The sequence below is a fragment of the Neopsephotus bourkii genome, unplaced genomic scaffold (genome assembly GCF_033783945.1).
Source record: "Neopsephotus bourkii isolate Nb327-2 ecotype Australia unplaced genomic scaffold, CSIRO-AGI_Nbou_v1 NB_335, whole genome shotgun sequence".
NCBI lineage: Eukaryota > Metazoa > Chordata > Aves > Psittaciformes > Psittacidae > Neopsephotus > Neopsephotus bourkii.
In genome coordinates this window covers 1996253-2017217 of record NW_026900841.1, presented here as the reverse complement: position 1 = coordinate 2017217, position 20965 = coordinate 1996253, and the positions used below count along the sequence as shown (strand labels likewise).

Here is a 20965-nt window from a genome sequence, read left to right as displayed (position 1 = left end):
CAAGGACAGGTATTTTCTCACAAGGGAGCCACAGATCTGTGTGCTTTCCCTGCTGCACGAAAACTGAGGGTGGGCTCACAAAGGAATCATCATAAAATCCCAGACTGGTTTGGGTTGGAAGCTCATCCAGTTCCAACCCCCTGCTGTGTTTTTACAAAGGTAGGTAGGGACAGGACAAGGGGAATGGCTTTAACCTGCCAGAACAGGGGAGACTGAGATGAGCTCTTAGGCAGAAGCTCTTCCCTGTGAGGGTGCTGAGGCGCTGGCACAGGGTGCCCAGAGAAGCTGTGGCTGCCCCATCCCTGGCAGTGTTCAAGGCCAGGTTGGACACAGGGGCTTGGAGCACCCTGCTCTAGTGGAAGGTGTCTCTGTCCATGGCAGGGGGTTGGGACTGGATGAGCTTTAAGGTCCCTTCCAATCCAAACCATTCCATCATTCTGTGATTCTATGAGAAGAGCATAGTAATGAGGCTGCTTTCAATCCTGGCTTACTCTCTGACTGACCTGGGCTGCAAATGCATGGACTGCTGTGGAGTGATTCATACCCAAGCTTCTGTGCTACTTCCCAGGAACTGTGTGAGTGCTGGCTGAAAGGAGGAGGAGGAACAGCAGCTTGCTGGGCTTCCATGGCAACAGAGGAAGCCACTTTACCTGTGTGGTAATGTTTAATTGCAGTGTACAACTCACCAGCTTTCCAGCCTGAGAGCTGGCAGAGATTCACTTGTTGGTGTTCCTTAAGGAATATCTTGAGCAGATTAGACGTGTGTCCCTTAGGTGAGGGAGGGAAATGCACTGCGGCTTCAGGCTCCCCTGGTGCTGCCTCAGTCAGCATTTGGCCTGAGCTCCACTGTCTCGTACTTCTACATGGATGCTGAAAGCTAAGTAAGCCTGGTTAGTTCTGCTCCCTCAGGTGCCTCAGGCCATGAAATCACCCTCAGAAACTGGCTGATGGGTTTCTGTGCTAGCAGTAGCAAGGCAGGAGGTTAGAGACGGTTGAGTTTCTTGGCTGAGTGTGGGAAAGAGGAGGCTTTGCTGCAGACCTACATCTCCTTGGATCAGCTTGATTGCAAGAAGGCTTTGCAATTCACTCTGCCTCACATGCAGATGTGGCAAATCCTTATCTTTTGTGGCTGTTCCCTGTGTAATTTGCTGTGATCAGAGAAGTGTATGCAGGAAGGACAAGATGGCTTGTGGGGAAACATGGAAGAAATCTCATGAACTGAGCTGCTCTGATTGCCTCAGATGTGCTTTGATGCCCTAATCCCTTGACTTTGCTCCCGGGTTTTCATTAGTGCCTTTCCTGTATTACCTCCATCCTGCTTCTCTTCTGTTTGGCCTGGGTGACCAGTTGCAGCAGCAGCAGCACTTACTGAGAGCTGCTGCTGGGCATACAATTCACTGTGGTGACAGGTACTTAAACTGTTTATGGGTCTGAACAGAAAGCAAGTACATGCCAGAGGAAGCAAAGAAGAAGTCAACCTTTTCAAACGTGCCATTCCTTGACAAATAAGGATATCTTAGTTTGTGCTGTGGGACTTGAAGATACTTGTGGAGGACATCTTGCTGCTTTGTTGGAAGAAAGGTACACACACTTGTTGCATGTACATCACCCTGCTTTTTGTTATTCCCTGTGGACATGAAAAAGGGTAGGGGGAATTGAAATGGCTTTTCTTCAAAGCAAACTGATTCTCACAAAGCTGGAAACCCCTGTTTCTTACACCTGGTCTTAAATAGTCGCTGACATGGCATGTGTTTCCCAGGGCATCTGTCTACGGGTGAGCCTTTCTGCCTTTGTTTGGTGAGGTTTGAAGTATTACAGCTCAGGGACTGTTTTGTTTTCCTGGCTGCAGAAAAGATATGAAGGGAAATAAGTTAAAAGTAATCCAGCATCTTTTCTTTCAAAGCTGTGTTGAATCCAGGCAGAAGCTGACCTGGCTGGGTGGTGAGGATGCGCTACTGGGGATGCTCTTTCTTGCAGGTGATGTGGAGCTCCTGCACTGGTGCAGTAACATCCTCATCAGTTGCACCTTTTGCCAAAAGGTGTTTCTCTCTGAGCAGGGAAGCATTTGAGGAAGATGTGAACAACTTCCTTAGTGGAAGAACAGGAAGAGAGTACCACCCAGTCTGCCAAGCACACAGGTTGGTTTGGCTGTTGCTTGTAGTCATCTAAGACTGCCGGAGAAGGGACAGCCAAATGTGCAAGTGGCAGGAAGAAAGGTTGGTGAGTGGTATCCTCTACATTATGCAGGCAGAACTACGTATCTGCAGTGCAATGAGGACAAATCAGTTTAAAGGTAAAAATATACCAGCTAGGGTAGTTTGTGCATACAGAGTTTCAAGAGCTCTAGTAGATGTCAAATGGTTCATCCCCTTGGGTTTGCTTAAAGCCAGGTTTACTGAAAGATGAGTTCAGTGCCTGGTTCACTTTGTCTGCTATAAGCAAGACCTCCTCCTGTAGGTGCCAGCCAACATTCCTACAGCTCCTTTGTCTCTTGTGGCTCCTAATGCTTGTTTGGCCAGGAAGAGGAGAAGTAGCACGGCGTGTCTGATATCAGACAGTGGCACTGTCTGTCTGGTATCCTGTGTTTCATTCTCCCTCTTCAGTCTCACCACTACCCAGTGACTCAGCAGGATGTGCTAATAGATGCACAATTTCTTTTCATGCTAAACTTTCTAAAACCAGCAAAATGTATGTGAAAAAAGTGTTTTGGTGTCCTGGACTGGGGATGGGTCTGACCTAATTTGCTCTCCTCCAGTGTGTTAGCAGTAGGACGGAGGTAATACACGAAAGGCACTAATGGAAATGCAGAAACGAAACAGAACGTGGTTGTCCTGCTGTCCCCAGTTAATGTTTCTCCCCTAAGGTGGCTGTGTTGTACAGAAATCATGGTGGGGTATTTCTCCCTCTGACCCCACAGTGTTTGTACCCTACGTGTGTTTTACGGGGAGGATAGCTCCTGAAGCAAGCTGACCTTCGAGCAGCAAAATACAGTGTTTCCCAGGGAAGAGCCTGCAGACCGGCAGATAAAATGAGCTCCCTGTGACAGCCACAGATCTCCATCAGGAGGCTCACGGTAGTTTCTTGGATCTCTCTGTGCCATGAAGTGGCAATATCAAGCACCTGCCTCAGACAAGGCATTTCACAATCCTTGTGGCACGCTTGGGTCAGAAATCCAGGTTCCCCGAGGCATGTCACCTCTTTCTGCCTTGGTTATGGAAATAACCTTCCAGCTGCAAAAGTGGCTTTAAGAACAGCGACACATGAGCATCCTTTTGTGTGCCTGTCAGCCTCCATGCTGGACAGGGCACATGGCAACACCGGAGACTTCTGAAGAGTGAAAAACGCCTGGGGCAGAGGAAGAGAAGGTACCTTTACTTCTTGGCAGGGACTGAGTGTGCCTGAGGCACTCCAGACATTGCTTGGGAGGACAGACTTTGTCTCTGGAGTCACCTTTCACCGGTTGCTGTGCAGATTGTGACTTCCCCATCACCTCCTGAGGGGAACTGCACCCGTTCCATGTGGCATGTCACTTGTGCGCTGATGCAGCTAACTAGAGATGAGTCTTGGCTCTTCTGCAGAGGGAGGTTTTGTGTCCTTGCTGTAGCTGGTCAGAGCCTGGGGATGTTTACCAGGCCTGACAGAGGCATGACCTTGGTGCGAGGACGTGAGTCACACTACTCCTCTGTGTCTCCAATGGGAAGCTGGGCTTGGTAATAAACTCTGCTTCAAATAACATGGGGATCTGGGAGGGCTGAGAATGCAGATCCCACTTTAAAATAGGATGCCTTCCTCAGAGGGGACAGGAGGAAAGCCTACGTGTTGGTGTAACAATTAAGCGTGAACAAAAATAATATATCTTGTTTTGGAACATAGAAAGCAAATGCTGTATCCATGGTGAAATGTGCTCTGTCCCAGCAGGGGCTTCGTCTTCTCTTCCACCACTGGTTCATGAGCCTGCTCAAGGTGGCAGGGCTTAGCCTGGGTAAAACCTCAACACCCCCCTACCGTGGGCTCTGTTCACAAAGCTGTCTCCAGGGGCTCCTATAAGAGCAAGGGGAAGGAAAAAGGCCAGAGATCAACCCCCTGCATCTGTCCTTGTCACCTCCCCTTACTGATACAGACTCCCTGGACACTTGTGCATCAGTGAGAAGTGGAGCTGGAGTCCCTTGGTTGGGAGCTGGGAGCAGGGGAGAGCACCAGCTCTGTTGCAGGGCATCTGCAGGATCTTCTGCCTGGCCTGAGTTGTCCCTCAACCTTCTTTCCAGAGGAAAAAGAACTGGCACAGGGTGCCCAGAGAAGCTGTGGCTGCCCCATCCCTGGCAGTGTTCAAGGCCAGGTTGGACACAGGGGCTTGAAGCACCCTGCTCTAGTGGAAGGGGGTGAAACGGGATGAGCTTTAAGGTCCCTTCCAACACAAACCGTTCCATCGTTCTATGGTTCTATGAGTTTCAGTGGTTCTGCACTGGCATCTGTCAGGTCATACCATGGGTGTGTTCACCCCAGGAGCCTGTGGTTCCCATTTCCCAGGCCCTTTCAGTGGGAAGAGGTATCAGACAATTTACAAGTGGCACTGTGTAATTTCAGACAACCAAACAAAACCCCAAACATACCCAATCTTCTGCTTTTGGGCGTCCTCTTTGAATTTCTTCAGTGAACTCACCCCACAGCTGTAGGCGTATGCTCCTTTTTGCTGCTGTTATACAACTGAGGCTAAAATTAACACAGCTGTTGTTATTTAACTTCAATTTATACCGTACCCTGTTTCGCCAAAATATTATGTTTCGAGCAGCAACAGCTTTCCTGACGTGTCACTGGAGTTCTGGGAATAATATTGAATACTACGTGCTATTTCTTAATAGCTCATACCAAAGTGGGGACTTGATGCTTCACTGCAGCCTTGCACAGGGGGAAGCAGACGCCCAGGGCTGAAGGACCCTCCTCTGTTCATGTAACATTGATCAGGCACAGGTTTCTTTGCTACTTCTGCTCATAGTTGATACTTCTGTTCATGGCTAAGTCGTCAGTGAGGTTTCCTGGAATGGGAAGCCTGTTTTCACCCTCCTGCTTGTGGGCTCAAATAGTGGGATCTTGGGACTTAGGAAAAGCCTGAAGTGTTACAGCTTTAACACAGTCTGGCTTCTTTCTGAATGCCTAGAAAGGATCAAATGAGGAATTCTGAGGTCAAAGAAGTCCTTTAGGAAAGGCAGTCATATATATATCTATATATGTAAAAATATGAATAATTTCTTTTTCCAGTCTAAGATGTCCTTTACCAAATAAAAGCCCTCAACCTTTTTGCTGTAGTCCAAAACCCAAACCTACTGGTCCATCAGGAAAGCAGGATCCTGACAACTGGGGCATGGTATCAAACGCTTGATGTGTAGGAGGGAAAAACCTATTGGCTTTTATCATCTGTTTATACTTGAGATGTTTTGTACCGTGCAGATCAGAGGAAAGAAAAAACACATCCTTGCCAAAAGGAGTAATTGTCAAGTTTACAGGATGTGAATTGCCCTCCGCTGGTGCAGGAGGGGTTTGCTCACCTTTCTTCCTTGCACCAGCTTTCAAAGCCATGTGCTGTTAAATTACATGTGGAATGGGTTGGAGGGGGGGAACCCAAACCCTTGTGATTTCACAGGAAAATAATTAAGCTGGAGCTGCGGCCTGGCTTTGATCTCAGTGGTGCTTGCAAGCTAAATGAAAATAAAAAGACTACCTTGGGGACAACCCGTGCTGTTATTTAACCAGCTACACTCTGCCTTTGCTGCTCTCCAGTGGGTTTCCAGTGGCTTTGGCACTCTGCATCATCACTGCAAGCTGCCAAACACAACTTTGGCACCTTCCAGCAGCAAAACAACCTCCGCAGAGGTAGGTTGGGTAGACAAAGTGGAGGTGTCTGGGGAGAAGGCAGCACAGAAGGGCAAAAAGTGGCCTCCCCATGTCCCTCCGGTGATCTGCTGCTGCCAGCCTGGCCACCAGCCACCAGTCCTGGCCCGCAGCGAGGCTGGGCTCCCGCCAAGAAAACAGCTTTTGTGTTGCCTTAAATATTCTGCTGCTGTTTGGGAGGAAAAATAAAGAAAAGGGGAAAAAAAACCCTAAATGTGAGTTGCTGTTGTTACTGGAACTGGCCAGCTGGCTGGCTGCTTTATTTAGTTATTTTCACCAACAAATCCCACTGAGCACTCTTTGCCCAAGGGAGTAAGACGTGTGTTTTCAGATCAGGGGGCACATCTCATCTCTGAAAGTTGGGCAGGATCAGGCAGCCCATCAGAGAGCATCGGGCACAGTTTGTGTTCTGGGCTCTGGTGATTCATCTGATTTTTATCCCTGAAACCACAGCAATGCAGGGTGATCACATTCTTCCCTGTGAGGGTGCTGAGGCGCTGGCACAGGGTGCCCAGAGAAGCTGTGGCTGCCCCATCCCTGGCAGTGTTCAAGGCCAGGTTGGACACAGGGGCTTGGAGCAACCTGCTCTAGTGGAAGGTGTCCCTGCCTGTGGCACAGGGCTGGAACTGGATGAGCTTTGAGGTCCTTTCCAACCCAAACCAGTCTATGGTTCTACCTTTGAGGTCCCTTCCAACCCAGACCATTCGAAGGTTCTATGATTCTATGACCTGGGACTTGGTTATTGGAACATGCAATTAGTTGTTTTAGCATCTCCTTTGATACCACAGCAAACAAATTGAGGAAATTTGCCCTTAACAGGATGAAATATTTGTCTCTGTTATTGCCTGGTCCTATGGGAGAGCAGGGCTGTTCTGCTGGTCTGGGTGTAGCATGGTTCCTGTGCATTGGTGCTTCATGCAGGAGATGGAAAAATGAATAGCAGCATCAGTCACATGCAAACCCTTCAGGACATCCCTGGGCAGTCTAAGTTAGTGATAACTTTATTTCTCAATTCTTAAGTGCATTGACTGTAGTAACGTATTTTTCTGGGACTTGAGGTAGTGAAAGCTACAGCTTCATTCTCTGTGCCCTCTAGAAACTCATAGATTCATAGAACCACAGACTGGTTTGTGTTGCACGGCACTTTAAAGCTCATCCAGCTCCAACCCCCTGCCACGGGCAGGGACACCTTCCACTAGAGCAGGGTGCTCCAAGCCCCTGTGTCCAACCTGGCCTCAGTTCAGAACATGGTTGTGGTTTTTGTCTTTATGAAGAAGTCCTTGCAGCCCCAGCAGGCTTGTTCTGATCTTAAGCCACTGAAATGACTGAGTTACGGTACTGCTTTTGTTTAAGGCACCTTGAGAGATTCACAGCTTCAGAGTTGTCCACAATAAGTTATTTTCAGAGTTGCATTGAAACCCTTTCTCCTGGTTCTTCTGAGGAGAGAATGAGTATTTCTTTTCTTTTCCAGGCTTAAGAATAAGGGAAGAGGAGTGGTCTTTGGGGAGCTTGTTCCTCCACTGGCATTCCTGTAGCAGTATTCCCAGCACATTTCAGGAGAGAAGTTGACTAAAGTCAATTTTTGTTTAAACAGCAGAGATAAGATAAAATTTTATAGCGTCTGCAGAGGAACACTGGTAAATCTGTTTGTGACGTTATTTGGTGCTGGATCTCGGCCATCAACAGCTGGGTTTAAATACTGTGTTTGGTTACAGTAGGCTGCCTGCTATAACCTGCTTGAAAAGCTGTTGGTAATGGGCTGTTCCTTAAGGCTGCCACAACATCCGGGTGTTTCAGACCCTTTGCAGTCCTTCCCTTGCCTGACACATGCTGTCCAGGCAGGCATTGAGGCTGTTGCTTGGGCAGGGGGATGCCAATAGCCATGTCAGGTCACCATTCTCCCTCTTACATAGAATCACAGAATAGTTAGGGTTGGAAAGGACATTAAGATCATGAAGTTCCAACACCCCCTTGTGAGGAACAGCTCCCACTAAACCATGCCACCCAAGGCTCTGTCCAACCTGGCCTTGAACACTGCCAGGGATGGAGCATTCACAGCCTCCCTGGGGAACCCATTCCAGTGCCTCACCACCCTAACAGGAAAGAATTTCCTCCTTATATCCAATCTAAACTTCCCCTGGTTAAGTTTGAGCCCATTACCCCTTGTCCTATAACTACAGCCCCTAATGAAGAGTCCCTATAGCCCCCTTCAGACACTGGAAGCTGCTCTGAGGTCTCCACGCAGCCTTCTCTTCTCCAGGCTGAACAGCCCCAACTTTCTGCATGTCTGCAGTCCATGTTTTCCTCCTTAGCTTTATCAGCCTGAGTGTTTTCAGATTAAAACTTGCTTCTTGCTCCCAGTTATGGGACTTGCAGGTCTTCCCATTTACTTCAGAAGAAACACCAGCTCCCAGACCAGGTTCATGCAGGACACTAGGCAAGGGTGTCTTTAAAAGCTTATCTCAAAGAGCTACCTGATCTGATCTACTTGCCCATTCCTTCTTAACTGACAGCAAGATGGGTTTGATTGTTCAGATAGAAGTTGAGGTGTAGCTCCCAGCCTGCCTGCAGCCTGCCCAACCTGCTAGCAAGTTCAAAAGCGTCAAGGGTTGAATGGTGCCTTTGGGAAGAGCCCAGCACTGAATCAGTGTGCAGAAGCCATGTCTCATGTCTCTCTTCTCTTCTAGGTTTAGAAGAAAAAACAGTTCTTTCCAAAAAAGAGAAAATGAAGCTGAGGAAGGAAAGATGGCTACAGAGTAAGTACTCCTTTGGAACACAGCGCTACCGCAGGCATCACAGTGTAGGGCTGTTGAGTCTCTCTCTGTCTGGGGGGTTTGGGTGGCAGTGTGGGGCAGTGCTTCTCAGGACCCTTCATATCTGCCCCGTAGCACATGGGGTAAAACTCTCCCAGCTGTTGTTTAGCCACTGAGATTGAGTCATTGCCCCAGCTCTTCCTCCATGTGTAATTGAAGTGACTACATAAAGCCTTTATTTACCCACATAGGACACTCTGCATGTGTAGGTTTAGCATGTTTCTGTACCTTTTAAAGTTCTGATATGAGTAGCTATGTAGTGGAGTCATGGGGATGGTAGGAGAGCCTTGGAGCTGAGCCCCACCAGCTAATCCAAGCTTCTGCGGTGAAAGCCTGCAATGGACCCTCCAACCCTTCTGTAACAGAATTCTCTGGACACTGCTGGCTCTGTTACTGCTCTTTCCCATGTGCCACAGGTCAGTGAACCCACTTACCAGTCAGTCTGGCTGTGAAATATGAGCTAAACAAAACCAGCCCACAGCTGAAATGTTTGTGTTTCCTGTGGGAAGTGTCTGTATTTGTGCTTCAAGTATCTCAGCACAGTAAAAGATGATGGTGTGCTACCCATTGTAGCAGAGGGATTCCTCTTGCCACCTGGAACTGTTCTTGGACAGGTTTTTTTTCCCTTAACACCTTCTTGGTCAACAGATTTGCTGACAGACTCTGTTTGGGACAGAGATGTGGCTTTCTGCCACACCATATGCTCTCTGCTCCTGAGGTCTGAGCTCAAGTCCATCAACCTGTGATTTCACCAGTTGCAGTGAAGTTATCTCTGCCTCCTTTTAAATAAGAGGGGATAATTTAACACCATGAGTGTGAAGGAAACCTCCTCCTCCTCCCTGTCACCAACCAATAACGAGTGCCTTTGTCATCTGCAACCCCTGGTGTCCCTGTTGGACACAAAGCATAGGTGTTTGTGCTAGACTTAATGTCTGACCTGCCACCTGTAATTGTGATGCTCCTAAGAGGAGAGGGCTGCTGGAGCATAGCTGAGCTTTCCCTCCCCTCATAGCAGCGTTGGTACCAGGTGCCATGGGGGAAGCCATGTCCTCAGCAGCATTTTATGAAGGAATCCAAAGTAAACGGTACATGGGACTTGTGTCATCTGCAAGAAACAGGGGGCATGCTCCTGCAGTGAGGTGGCAGTGCTGCTCCCATAGGAGAAGCCCAGGAGCAGGGTACCTGCACTCCTCCACTTATGCCTTTGTAGCATTAGTCTTTCTCACAATAACATCTTATTTTGTCCTTGCTGTGGCCTCTTTCCTCCTCTCTTGGCTCTAAAATCACTAAGCTGAGGGAATACAAAGGAAATGCAGAGGCTTTGCTTTGAGAACTCCAAGATGGAAAAACTTCAGACCAAATTATCTCTGTCGTAGAAGATACTAGGTGTTAGAAGTGCTTTACAGACACAGAACTACTTAAATTGCTGGCTCCCTTAACTCCCCCTCTAAACTGTGGCCAGTTAGTTGGCAAATCCGAGCATTCCCTGGCAAATGCTTTGTTAAGGGTAACAAATACCTGGGGATTTGTGCAACTCAAGTCAGGCAGGGTTAGTACCAGGCGTGCAGCTTGTTATTGAGGAAAATGGAATAGCTGGAAAGACCCTAGGTAAACATTAAAGAAACTGATATTATTAGCTGATGGAGTGAAATGAACTGATATTTCCAGAAATGGAGATATTTCAATGAAACTTGGCATTCTAACATTGTGATCTTAAAGAGCTGGAGTCAACTGAAAAGCATTGATTTTTATCGGATGCAGATAACTCTGCCAACTCTTTGTGACCTTTGCCACCCCAAAAGAGAGCCTAGCTTAGACTGGAGAAGTTGGATGTTTAGGAAAACATCCCTGTTTTCCTAAATCTTCCGGAGAGTTTGTTGTTTCTTCTTGTCCCAGAGCTGCTTTTGTGACACTGGATGCCAAGACCCTGGGAACTAAAGTTCAGCGCAGTAGTGCAAATGCAAAACTTGGAGATTTCTCCCATTCCAATAAATAATCTCAGGAGAGACACGAGAGGGGGAAAAAGATTTGTAATGCTTCAGCCATTAGAAGTATGCACATTTAAAAATACATATATCTCATGGCTCCTCAGACAAACAAGACTTCATAGGAAAGGAATTTGGGATGTTTGCGCAGAATCAGGTGTCTGAAAATTTTGAGCACATACTGTTTATGAAAGCACGGAAGGAGTCAGCTTCATAAAGCCAGACCAAAAAAAGAAGTGATGCAGAACAGAAAGCTGGGTTCTTGGCAGGGATTGCTGTGAGGAGAAGCGTTTACAATCCAGATTTGTCACAAACAGCCACGAACAGCAAAATTGCACTTCATGAAAAGCTGTTGCTCTTCGACGCAGCCAAGTTGGGGAGAAAACAAGACAAAGGCATTAAAGGAATTAGTTGGGTTTAAAGTTCTGCTTTCTTAAACATGAGCAGCAGGATTAGACTCAGAATTGCAGGAGGCATCTTTCCTGCGGTCTGTAAGTGGAACTGGCTGCTTTCATGTTCCCACCAGAAATACCTGTGCCGATTGGTCCTGCTGCTGTAGCTGTGCTGTGTTGGAAGCTGTTGGCCTCCCTGTGTCACCAGCTTGTCCCCATGGCCACTGGCACTGTGCTCCACTATAGACTCAACCAGGCTGGAAAAGCCCTTTAAGCTCATCCAGTCCAGCTGCTCCTCAGCACTGCCCAGGCCACCACTAACCCATGGCACTGAGGCCTCGTCTCCACGGTGTGTGAACACTTGCAGGGACGGTGACTCCAGCCCTGCCCTGTTCAGCCTGTTCCAATGCCTGAGCACCCTCTGGGGAAGGAATTGTTCCTCAGCTACATCTAAACCTGCCCTGGTGCAGCTTGAGGCCGTTTCCTCTTGTCTTGTTACCTGGGAGAAGAGACCAGGGCTAGCTCAGCACTGAGGCTCTTCCATGCAATACACTTGTATGAGATGTTAAGCAGAAGCCAGCTCTTCTGCTGTAGCCTCTGCTGGATGCACATGGAAAAGGTAGAGTCCTCCATCATGTATCCCTTATACTTGTGGGTGTCGAGGCAATGCAGTGAGTTTCCAGATGTGGTGATCACCTAGCAGAAGGAAAAGGAGCTCATGGGTCCCATTGAGCATTGACTGTTCCTGAGGGCATCATCAAGGCTCTTCTTGGACAAGTTGGAACATCTCAGGGGAGACTCAGAGCAGCTCCAGTACCTAAGGGGGCTAAAAGAAACCTGGAGAGGGGCTTTGGACAAGAGCCTGTAGGGACAGGCCAAGGGGTATGGCTTTAACCTGCCAGAACAAGGGAGATTGAGATGAGCTCTTAGGCAGAAGCTCTTCCCTGTGAGGGTGCTGAGGCGCTGGCACAGGGTGCCCAGAGAAGCTGTGGCTGCCCCATCCCTGGCAGTGCTCAAGGCCAGGTTGGACACAGGGGCTTGGAGCAACCTGCTCTAGTGGAAGGGGTCCCTGCCTGTGGCAGGGGTTGGAGCTGGATGAGCTTTAAGGTCCCTTCAACCCAAACCAGGCTGTGGCTCTATGATCGTGGAGCTCAGCTGGGGGCTTCTAGCAGTGCTGGGCTGTTGTAGGCTGTCTTAGAGAAGAACATGTTCTGCTGGAGCTCAGCCTGGAGGCTGCTGACTCTATAGGGCTTGGGCGGCTGTTTGTACAGCAGGGAGCCTCAAGGACTGAGGCAGAAGTGTATGGGTTTAGGTGCTTAGCTCCCATGGCCAAGAAGGGAGATTGCTGTAACATGCGTAGAGCCTTATGTGCCCACAGCCTTGCTCAGAGCTGTTGCAGGGAGACTGGTGAACATGGACTCCAGGAAAAGCCAGTGGCCTCTGTGTCTGCACTTGGTGCAGTGCTTTTCTAAGGGCCCAGTTTATCCAGCATCTATCTGACTGCTTGAGCTCCATCTTGAGTCATGAAAGTGAGACCTTGACTTGCTCCAAACCAGGTAAACAACTGCAGTGAAGTCCATCTCCTTTGCCTGTGCTAGGAGACTATTATTTGGTCCCAGCAGCAGAGCAGAGATGGGGCTGTGACTGTTCAACGCTGCATGTGGAGCTGTTTGGTTTGTCCCTTCCCCTCTTGTTTCTTTCTCCTAATTCCATGCGAGGTGTCAGTGTGGTTTTGTCCACCCCACAAGTCCTGCACCATGTTACTGTGTGCAATGAACACTGCAAGGGATGGAAACAGTTCAGACAAAATCCGGCTGGGAATTTCACTTCCCTTGCATATGTCAGTAGAGATACATAGTTAGAAGCAAGCAGAAGAGAGGGAACTACCCAGCTGCAGTATTCTTCAGTCTTCCCCTGGTTTCAATGAATTCTGACTTGTTTTTCTGTCAATGGGGAAGCAGCCTCTAAATTCCTTAGCTCCAGGGTTATCTCCTGCAAACACTTCCCCTTCCTCCAGTAATGTCCTGTTTCTGATTCAGAAATAGAGAGTGTGAAGTTAGCCAAGCAGAAGCAAAAAGCCGAAGCGAAGCGGAAAGCAACACCTGTGGTGGGAGACATGCAGCCACTGATGGAAGCCCTGCCCGAGCTCTCTGACCTGACCAGTGGTGGCAGGGGCAGGAAGCCACCCAAGAGGTATGTGCCATTTAGGGATGGGCTGTGTATTTCCCTTCGTCTTGCAGGATGGAGTGTCATACAGTTCAGCTTGTTGCTACAGCCAGTGCAAGCTCAGTGCCAGTGGTCAAGGGAACAGGGCCTCATTATAAACACCATTTCACCCCTTTCCATGCTTCACTTGCTGCAGGGAAAAAGCTTACATGTATCTTATGAATCTACAGCTAAAAGGGGAGTTTTATTGCTTAGGGAAGGCTTGGCAGAACTTCCGGGCTTGCTTCTGTGGCAGTTCAAGCCCTTTGAGCAGACATTAACACTCTGGCCAGACTCCTTGTTCACTCTGTTGGCTTGCAGTGTGATCCTGGACATGAATAGAAAGATGTTGTTTCTGTTCCCTTTATTCTACTGAAAGAGAAGGGCTATTTCTGATCTCTAACACCCACATGTCAACCATCCCAGCCAGCTGCAGGGTGGGTTCTGGCTGCCCTTATGTTTTTTCTTTTTTAGTCATGGAATGGTTCGGGTTGGAAGGGACCTTAAAGCTCACCCAGTTCCAACCCCTGCCACAGGCAGGGACACCTTCCACTAGAGCAGGGTGCTCCAAGCCCCTGTGTCCAACCTGGCCTTGAACACTGCCAGGGATGGGGCAGCCACAGCTTCTCTGGGCACCCTGTGCCAGCGCCTCAGCACCCTCACAGGGAAGAGCTTCTGCCTAAGAGCTCATCTCAGTCTCCCCTGTTCTGGCAGGTTAAAGCCATTCCCCTTGTCCTGTCCCTACAGGCCCTTGTCCAAAGCCTCTCTCCAGGTTTCCTGTAGCCTCTTGAGGCACTGAAGCTGCTCTGAAGTCTCCCCTTAAGGAGCCTGAACCAGCCCAGCTGTCAGCCTGTCTGCAGTGCTCTGCCAGATCATCCAGTCAGTGTTAAAGCTGCTTTTCCATCTCCTAGTGCAGAATGAAAGTGCTCTGTGTGCTGCACTATCACTTGTACCTCCTTTCCAGTTGCTCACTAGGGGTTGGAACTAGAAACTTGTTTTGACGTTAAGAAGCAAGTGTTTGGATTAGAGAACAGCCAAGAAAAAGGCTGTCTGGCAAAACATCCGCTTCTTTGGTTGTAGGTCCAGGCTGGAGATGCCACGAACCTTCCTGTGACTTGCTCAGTTCCCCAGCAGTGAACTCTAACCCAGGTGGGGCTCCAACCTACAGAGCATGGCTGAGTTAGCAGCTTCCTGTGCTTCTGGAAAGCCACTCCTCAAACAAACAGCAGCTCTGAACCTTGCATCTAAACATGGGAACATATTTTCTTCCTTAACTTGGCTTTTAATTCTTTGAATAGCATTTTTTTCCCTTTCTGCAGCCATTCAGTCTGCCTGAGGCCTCTCTTTCAGTGGGAATGAGCAGCAAAAGTGCACGCAAATGTTTCCAAGTTTTGCACAGCACTGAGAGTTGGTTGGATGGAGTTCTGTGCCAGGGCACAGCATGAGCCTGAAGAGGTGGCTTTGCCCTCTTTCTGTGAGCATGTGCCACAACCACATGTGGCCTGTGACTCCAGGTGGTGATCAGAAGTAATTCTCTTTCATCATTTTCCCCCAGCCCCCTTGTTGCCTGAGCCTCTCCTATCTAGGACGGTGGCTTGCTCCGAGTATGCGTAGGGGAGGGAGGACAGGTAGGGTCCTTCCTTTGGGAATTCCTTTTCTGGGTGATTGCTTCATCCAGTACAAATACCCTGCAGCTGCAGTTCTGGACCAGCTCTCAAGATAGAGTAGAGCTGTAAAGAGTCAGAGACGTCTGACAAGGATGACAGTGCAGGATCTGGCACAGTTTGGTGTGACTAAATGAGCTGGGGAGTCCTCAGCCCAGACAGGAGATAGGGGCAAAGAGCTTGGGAATGTAATAGTCTGTAAAATCAAGTGTGATGTGGTTAGGAAGTAACTTGTTCATCTTCTTTTCCAGTATGAGAAATAAAGCACATGGAACATAGCTAGCGAGTAGGCAAGCAGAAGTCTCAGAGCTCTGCAGAGCTCCTTACAGCAGGATGTGGTGGCTGAGGGAACCCTGTGGCAAACCTGACAAATCCAGTGAGGAGAGCTCCATGGAAGGTTACTACATGTCTATGAAATGCAGCTGGCACAAGCTGCAGATGCTGGAGAGGGTGAAGCTGTTTGCTTGCCCTGGTCTTATCCGTGTCTGTCCATCTGCCGCAGGATGCTTCTAGGCAGAACACTGGCCAAAATAGTCCTTCCAGCTCTTCTCTTCTGTAGTACGCTTCATGGCAGAGGATGTGTGGCACATTTGGAAGTGTTCAGTGGTCTTGCACAGATCTCCAGAGCAGCTCTTCAGAATCAGACCTCCTGTGGAAGTGTGGCAGCCCTTCTCTCGCTTTGGAAGCCTGAGTGCAGGCTCTGGCTCTGGTTTCAATTTGGCTGCAAGGCTCTGCTATCTAGAAAGCCCAATGGGCCTATGGAACAACACAAGCGAGAAGTCCAGCCCTGATTGAGAACTTCAGGACTGTCCCATCACCAGTTGCTGTGGGCACAGTGGGGGTGGCAGATTGGTTTTGCCTGTGACATGCCAACCAAAGAGTAGCCCTTGGTACATGGAGAAGGTACAGGGCTGTTCTTCCCCTTTGCTGGCTTGTGGCTTCCTGGACTGCATGAGGATGTGTGTGCATCAGTGTTTGAGATAATCAGAGGAGGCTTTTATAGGATTTGAATCATTACATAAATGCAGGGTAATACTCTGGTGATTTGTCAGCATTATTAATAAAAGATTAGATTCTCCAGGAATTTGATCTCCTGCTGGGTAAGAGAGCATTACAGTGAAGGTTTTATTCTGTTTTATAATGAATGAAGGCAATGAAGTGTAATGAAACAGGGCTACTAACATGGTCCAAGTGAACAGGCAGCATCCTGGTGTCTTGGTGGGGGGAATTCAGGCAGAGCCTTTTGAACCTCCTAGACCAGTGGGGCAGAGCTGTTGAGTGGAACTGGAAAGCCTTCAAGAAGGGACTGTCATGGTGACTTGTGGCAAGCCCTTTCTCTGGTGACTATGGGTTGCTATCCAGCTTGAGAAGGGATTTCTTTGTGCTTCTGGGAAGGACTGCAGGCAAACTGGGACAAGCTGTTCCTGTGCTGAGCAGTTAATGGACATGAAGACAGCAGAGATGCTTCCTGCTCCTTCTGTGTCTTGCAGTCCCAGTGGACGCAGCAGTGTGACAGGAGCTGCTCAAACCCCTGGAGCTCTGTGTGCTCTTGTTCCTTGTGAGCACTCAGGCAATGCCAGGGTGACCTTGAGGGCTCTGAAGGGTACAGGAGCAGCATGCAGGCATTGATCTGCCCTTTACTGCACAGGCTTTCTGCTGCTCACCCTGGCTGACATCCATTTCTCTGGATGGGAAGGGAGCTTTGATGCTGGGACACACTGTGCTGGGCTTAGGGTCATCTACCTGGACTCGTGCGAAGCATTTGACACTGTTGTACATGATATCCTTGGCTCGAGATTGGAGAGGCCTGGATCTGATGGATGGACACTGGCACAGGGTGCCCAGAGAAGCTGTGGCTGCCCCATCCCTGGCAGTGTTCAAGGCCAGGTTGGACACAGGGGCTTGGAGCAACCTGCTCTAGTGGAAGGTGTCCCTGCCTGTGGCAGGGGTTGGGACTGGATGAGCTTTAAGGTCCCTTCCAACCCAAACCAGTGTAGGATTCTGTGCTTCTGTGATCTTAAAACATAACTGACAGCTGATACCCCACTGCAGGATCCAAAGCCGGGCTGGAAGTTTCTTCTTGCTGAGCACCTGTGGCACTGTGTATACTACCTGATGTGTGCCAGTGCTGGCACTCTGCAGTGCTAGCAGGTAACATGAGATGTGCAGAGGTGGTGACGGGAAGTTCGATGGCATCTTTTCTCTAAGCAACAGTATCAGTTTGACCTGAAGGTTAGTGATAAGCAGAAAGTGATCTGGGCACAGAAAGCTAATGACCAGGTCTAGGAGTAAGTGATCTGATTTTAATTTACCTCCTGCCTGTTCAGTCCTGACTCCTAAGTTGTGATCAATCTGTGTCAATCTCCATTACTGACTGACTAGGGAAATAATTGCCTTTCAGGGCAATTTCCATACAGGACAATCCCCGTACTCTTCCTGTCTCCACACCAATTGGTAATTAACATTCTTCTGTAACACTCACTCACTTTGTGTGTTCTTTCCACAGCCACGTAAAAGCAAAGGCAGCGCCAGTAGACTTCTGTCTGATGAAGCAAGCTCAGAAATGCCAACTCTTGTAAGTACCCAGTTATTAGTGTCCAGTCCCTGCTGAGCATTATGGAATAGTTGAGACTGGAAAGGACCTCTGGAGGACATCGGGTCTAATCCCCTTGCCCACCAGGGTCATCTAGAGGTGGTGGTCCAGGTCTGCATTCACACAGCTCTTGAATATCTCCAAGGATGGAGATCACACAACCTCTCTAGGCAACCAGTTCCAGTGTTTCAGGATTGCAGCCCTGAAGACCTTAGAAGAGGTGTCAGCTTTGTTTTCTTTCCCTTTTCCATATTGCAGGATGTTTGTGGGTGTCCTTCTGGCTTAGTCCCTGTTAGACTTGATCAGTTCTAAATGGGTTCAGCCTGTTTCTGCTTCAGTCTCATGTAAAACTTAAGCTGAGAGAGCAGCAAAAGCTGCACTTGCTCCTTTAAGTGTTCACTCTAGGGTTAGCTGTAGGGTTGCCTGTACCAAATGAGTATGCCTGTGCTGTGTCCCTCTGCGTGGCACGAACAATGTGGTTAGCAGCCTTGGCTTGCTGAGTTGGAGCTGCAGTATCCAGCTGTGGCTGAGTCTGTTATGACACCAGGCCCACGTAGCTCTAGCTGATACCCTTCAGGAAAGCCTCCTGTCGTGGTGTAGTTGAGGAGCTCCTGGAACTCTGCATAGCATCAGGAGCTACAGCTAATCTGTCAGGACACCTCTGGGATGCTGACTGACGTGTCCCATAGGAGTACAGCTGTCCAGTGGCATCTGCCAAACCTTTTCTTCTAAAATATATCACTAAATGCTTTGGAATGACTCCTGGACTTGGTCTGGCAACTCCTTATTCCGCTGTATAATCTGCTGGATATCTTATACTGGCACCAGGCTTCAAGAGCTTCATTTCCCCTCAGCACAGCACCCTTGGGGCTGGGCACTGAGACCTGGCAGTGTTTGCTTTCTGTGGGCCTTGTTTCTAGGATATCTGTCAGTTCTGAGCCATTCAACTTCAAACTGAGACTGAGGAGAACAGCCTACAGACCCCAGCATGGCCCTCCAGCACACTCTGAATACCCTTCTCTGTGTGGAACTGGTCAGTGTTGATTCTGGGATGCTTTTCTTGTTCAGTTCTGCTTTTCTGGATGAGTCCCTCCTTGGCTTCTTGCAGAAACCCGAGGGTCATGGCCTTCAGTGTCACCAGTGGGTCTCATTGTGCCAAAACTCATGGATGAGGACCACTGCTTGAGGAGGGACTTCTGTACTTGTATTAGGGGGCCTATAAGGATGCTGGGGAGGGACTCTTCATTATGGACAGTAGTGATAGGACAAGGGGTAATGGGTTCAAACTTAAACAGGGGAAGTTTAGATTGGATATAAGGAAGAAGTTCTTTCCTGTTAGGGTGGTGAGGCACTGGAATGGGTTGCCCGGGGAGCTTGTGAATGCTCCATCCCTGGTGGTGTTCAAAGCCAGGCTGGACAGAGCCTTGGGTGATATGGTTTAGAGTGAGGTGTCCCTGCCCATGGCAGGGGGGTTGGAACTGGATGATCTTAAGGTCCTTTCCAACCCTAACTATTCTATGATTCTATACAGATCTGCAACAGAATAGGCAGCCACCACAACCTTCTGTCTCAGCAAGGTGGTTCCTTGTGTGCCCCCGCCCCTCCTCTGCACAAAATGGGGCAGAGGCACTGAGTATCCTACCAGAGTGATCTGGGAAGTCTGTGCTGCTTGGGAGGGGAAGAACGGGGAGGAAGGTCTTGAGTTTGCTTTTCCAGGATGTTAGGTAGGACTGGAGGTTCCCTGAGCCTCACCTTACTGCCCCAACTGCCATAACCTGAGTTTCAGGTTTGGCTTCTCTCTCTGTTCCAATGACAGGGGCAGGGCTGGTGTTGAAGGGAGTGAACTTAAGCTCCAAGCTGGAGAGCACTCTGCTCATCCACAGTGACTCCTGAGGAGGAGGAGATGGGTATCTGCCTGGGCTGTGGAGAGCCTGGTAGCCTGTGTGAGGGAGATGGGAAGCTGCAGTGGACGTGACGTACTGGTTTATGCACTCCTGCTCTGTTCTTATTCCTCCCTGCTTGCTTGGTTTTTAAGACAAGGCCATTTCCACAGCAACCAGCCATTGACGAAGCATGCAGAGGCAATTCTGTCATGCTTCTCCCATGGTGGCTAACTTAGTGTTGCACACAGTATTACCAAGCCTACATTGAGCAATAGAGAGCTGGTAGATGAGCTCTTCAAAGCAGAATCTGCTTTTGTGCTAGTGCAATCTGAACTTGTTTTCATTCCTAGTGATTTACCAGATACCCAGCCTCTTGTTCCTGATTTACTAGGGAAAAGCTCTAAAGAACCTCATTTCTAAGTGATGCTGGACACTGCTGTGATTGTTTCTGTCTCCGTGGCATGAGATCAAGTCTCTGGCTCCTGTGAAGGTGGCAGTGATTTGAGCTTTGCCCTTGGGTAAATGGGCTTTATTTCTTGCACTGTTTCTTTCTGAGGCGATTCTGTCTCTACAGAAACCCACTGCTTCATGAGTGCTGCTCCTACCTGCTCAATTCCTTTCTCATGAGGCACTCAGCGCTTGTGTATTCTTTTTCTTTCCTCAGAGAGGAGGAAGTGGCTCGGTTTCACGAGGTCATCGCCAATCCCAGCTACAGAGCCAACCCCCTCCTGGCCATCAGTGAGCATCTCTCCAAGAGGCTGAGGCAGGAGGAAGGAGGTAAACCCCTCTAGAGTGTTACGCTGGGACCAAACGTGCACACTGGAGCTGGTGCGAGGGCTTCAGGCTGCAAAGGAGCACATCACTAACGTGACCTCTCAGCCACTTCAGTCCCTGGAAGCAATCCAGCAGATTATTAAATCCAACAGCCCTGCTTTCTGTCTGCAAGAATAGTGCAGTTCTCTCCTGACAGTGGCAGCTGCTCCTTGGCAAGCAGCCTGCAGAGAGCAGGGTAATCTGTGAGATCTTTGTGCAGACATAAAGCTCCCTGCAAAGTGTCTTGACACCTCTTTCTCTTGTAGCAGACACAATGTCTTCAATTGTGCCACTGGCAACATATCTGTTTTCTGTCATTTCCCTCCCCTTTCTGACACCTCTGACAAGACAGTCTCTAATGCTCTGTTGAGATGGTTCAAGACCCCAGCCCTTGAGCCCAGAAGGCTGTTGGAGGTCTGTGTAAAGACCAGTGCTGCTGTTCAGAGGCATTGTTTTATGTGAGAACTTCAGCTTTGGAATAAACACACTTTCACACAATGCTCAGTTTGTCTTGTTTTGGTAAATACTAATAGAAATATGAACTTACTTCCATCATTGGTAAAATGACTTAACAGAGTATCTCCTGTCCATGTGTATAGACAGTGAAGCACCAGACTGCTGCTGCAGGGGAACCAGAAGCCATGTGAAATTGCAGATCACATCTAACTCATTGACTTGCTTCCTGTGGGTGATGCTGATCCCTTTTGGCTTGGGTTGTGCTCCCTGCTTGA

General features: G+C 48.9%; 2 protein-coding genes across 4 annotated transcripts in view; one reads left to right on the top strand and one right to left on the bottom strand.

Moving 5' to 3' along the window:
* The window catches only part of SLX9 (SLX9 ribosome biogenesis factor), a 48304-nt gene extending 27571 nt beyond the window's left edge, over nucleotides 1-20733 (top strand). Inside the window, exons 3-6 of the mRNA XM_061348117.1 lie at nucleotides 8574-8642; nucleotides 13116-13269; nucleotides 17452-17520; nucleotides 20086-20733. Coding sequence (XP_061204101.1) covers nucleotides 8574-8642; nucleotides 13116-13269; nucleotides 17452-17520; nucleotides 20086-20212 — 419 coding nt within the window. The 3' untranslated portion in view covers nucleotides 20213-20733. The remainder of the gene's footprint in view (nucleotides 1-8573; nucleotides 8643-13115; nucleotides 13270-17451; nucleotides 17521-20085) is intronic.
* LOC133209421 (GDP-fucose protein O-fucosyltransferase 2-like) overlaps nucleotides 1-20965 on the bottom strand; it is a 150720-nt gene that overhangs the window by 42071 nt on the left and 87684 nt on the right. The gene's annotated exons all lie outside the window — the stretch shown is intronic.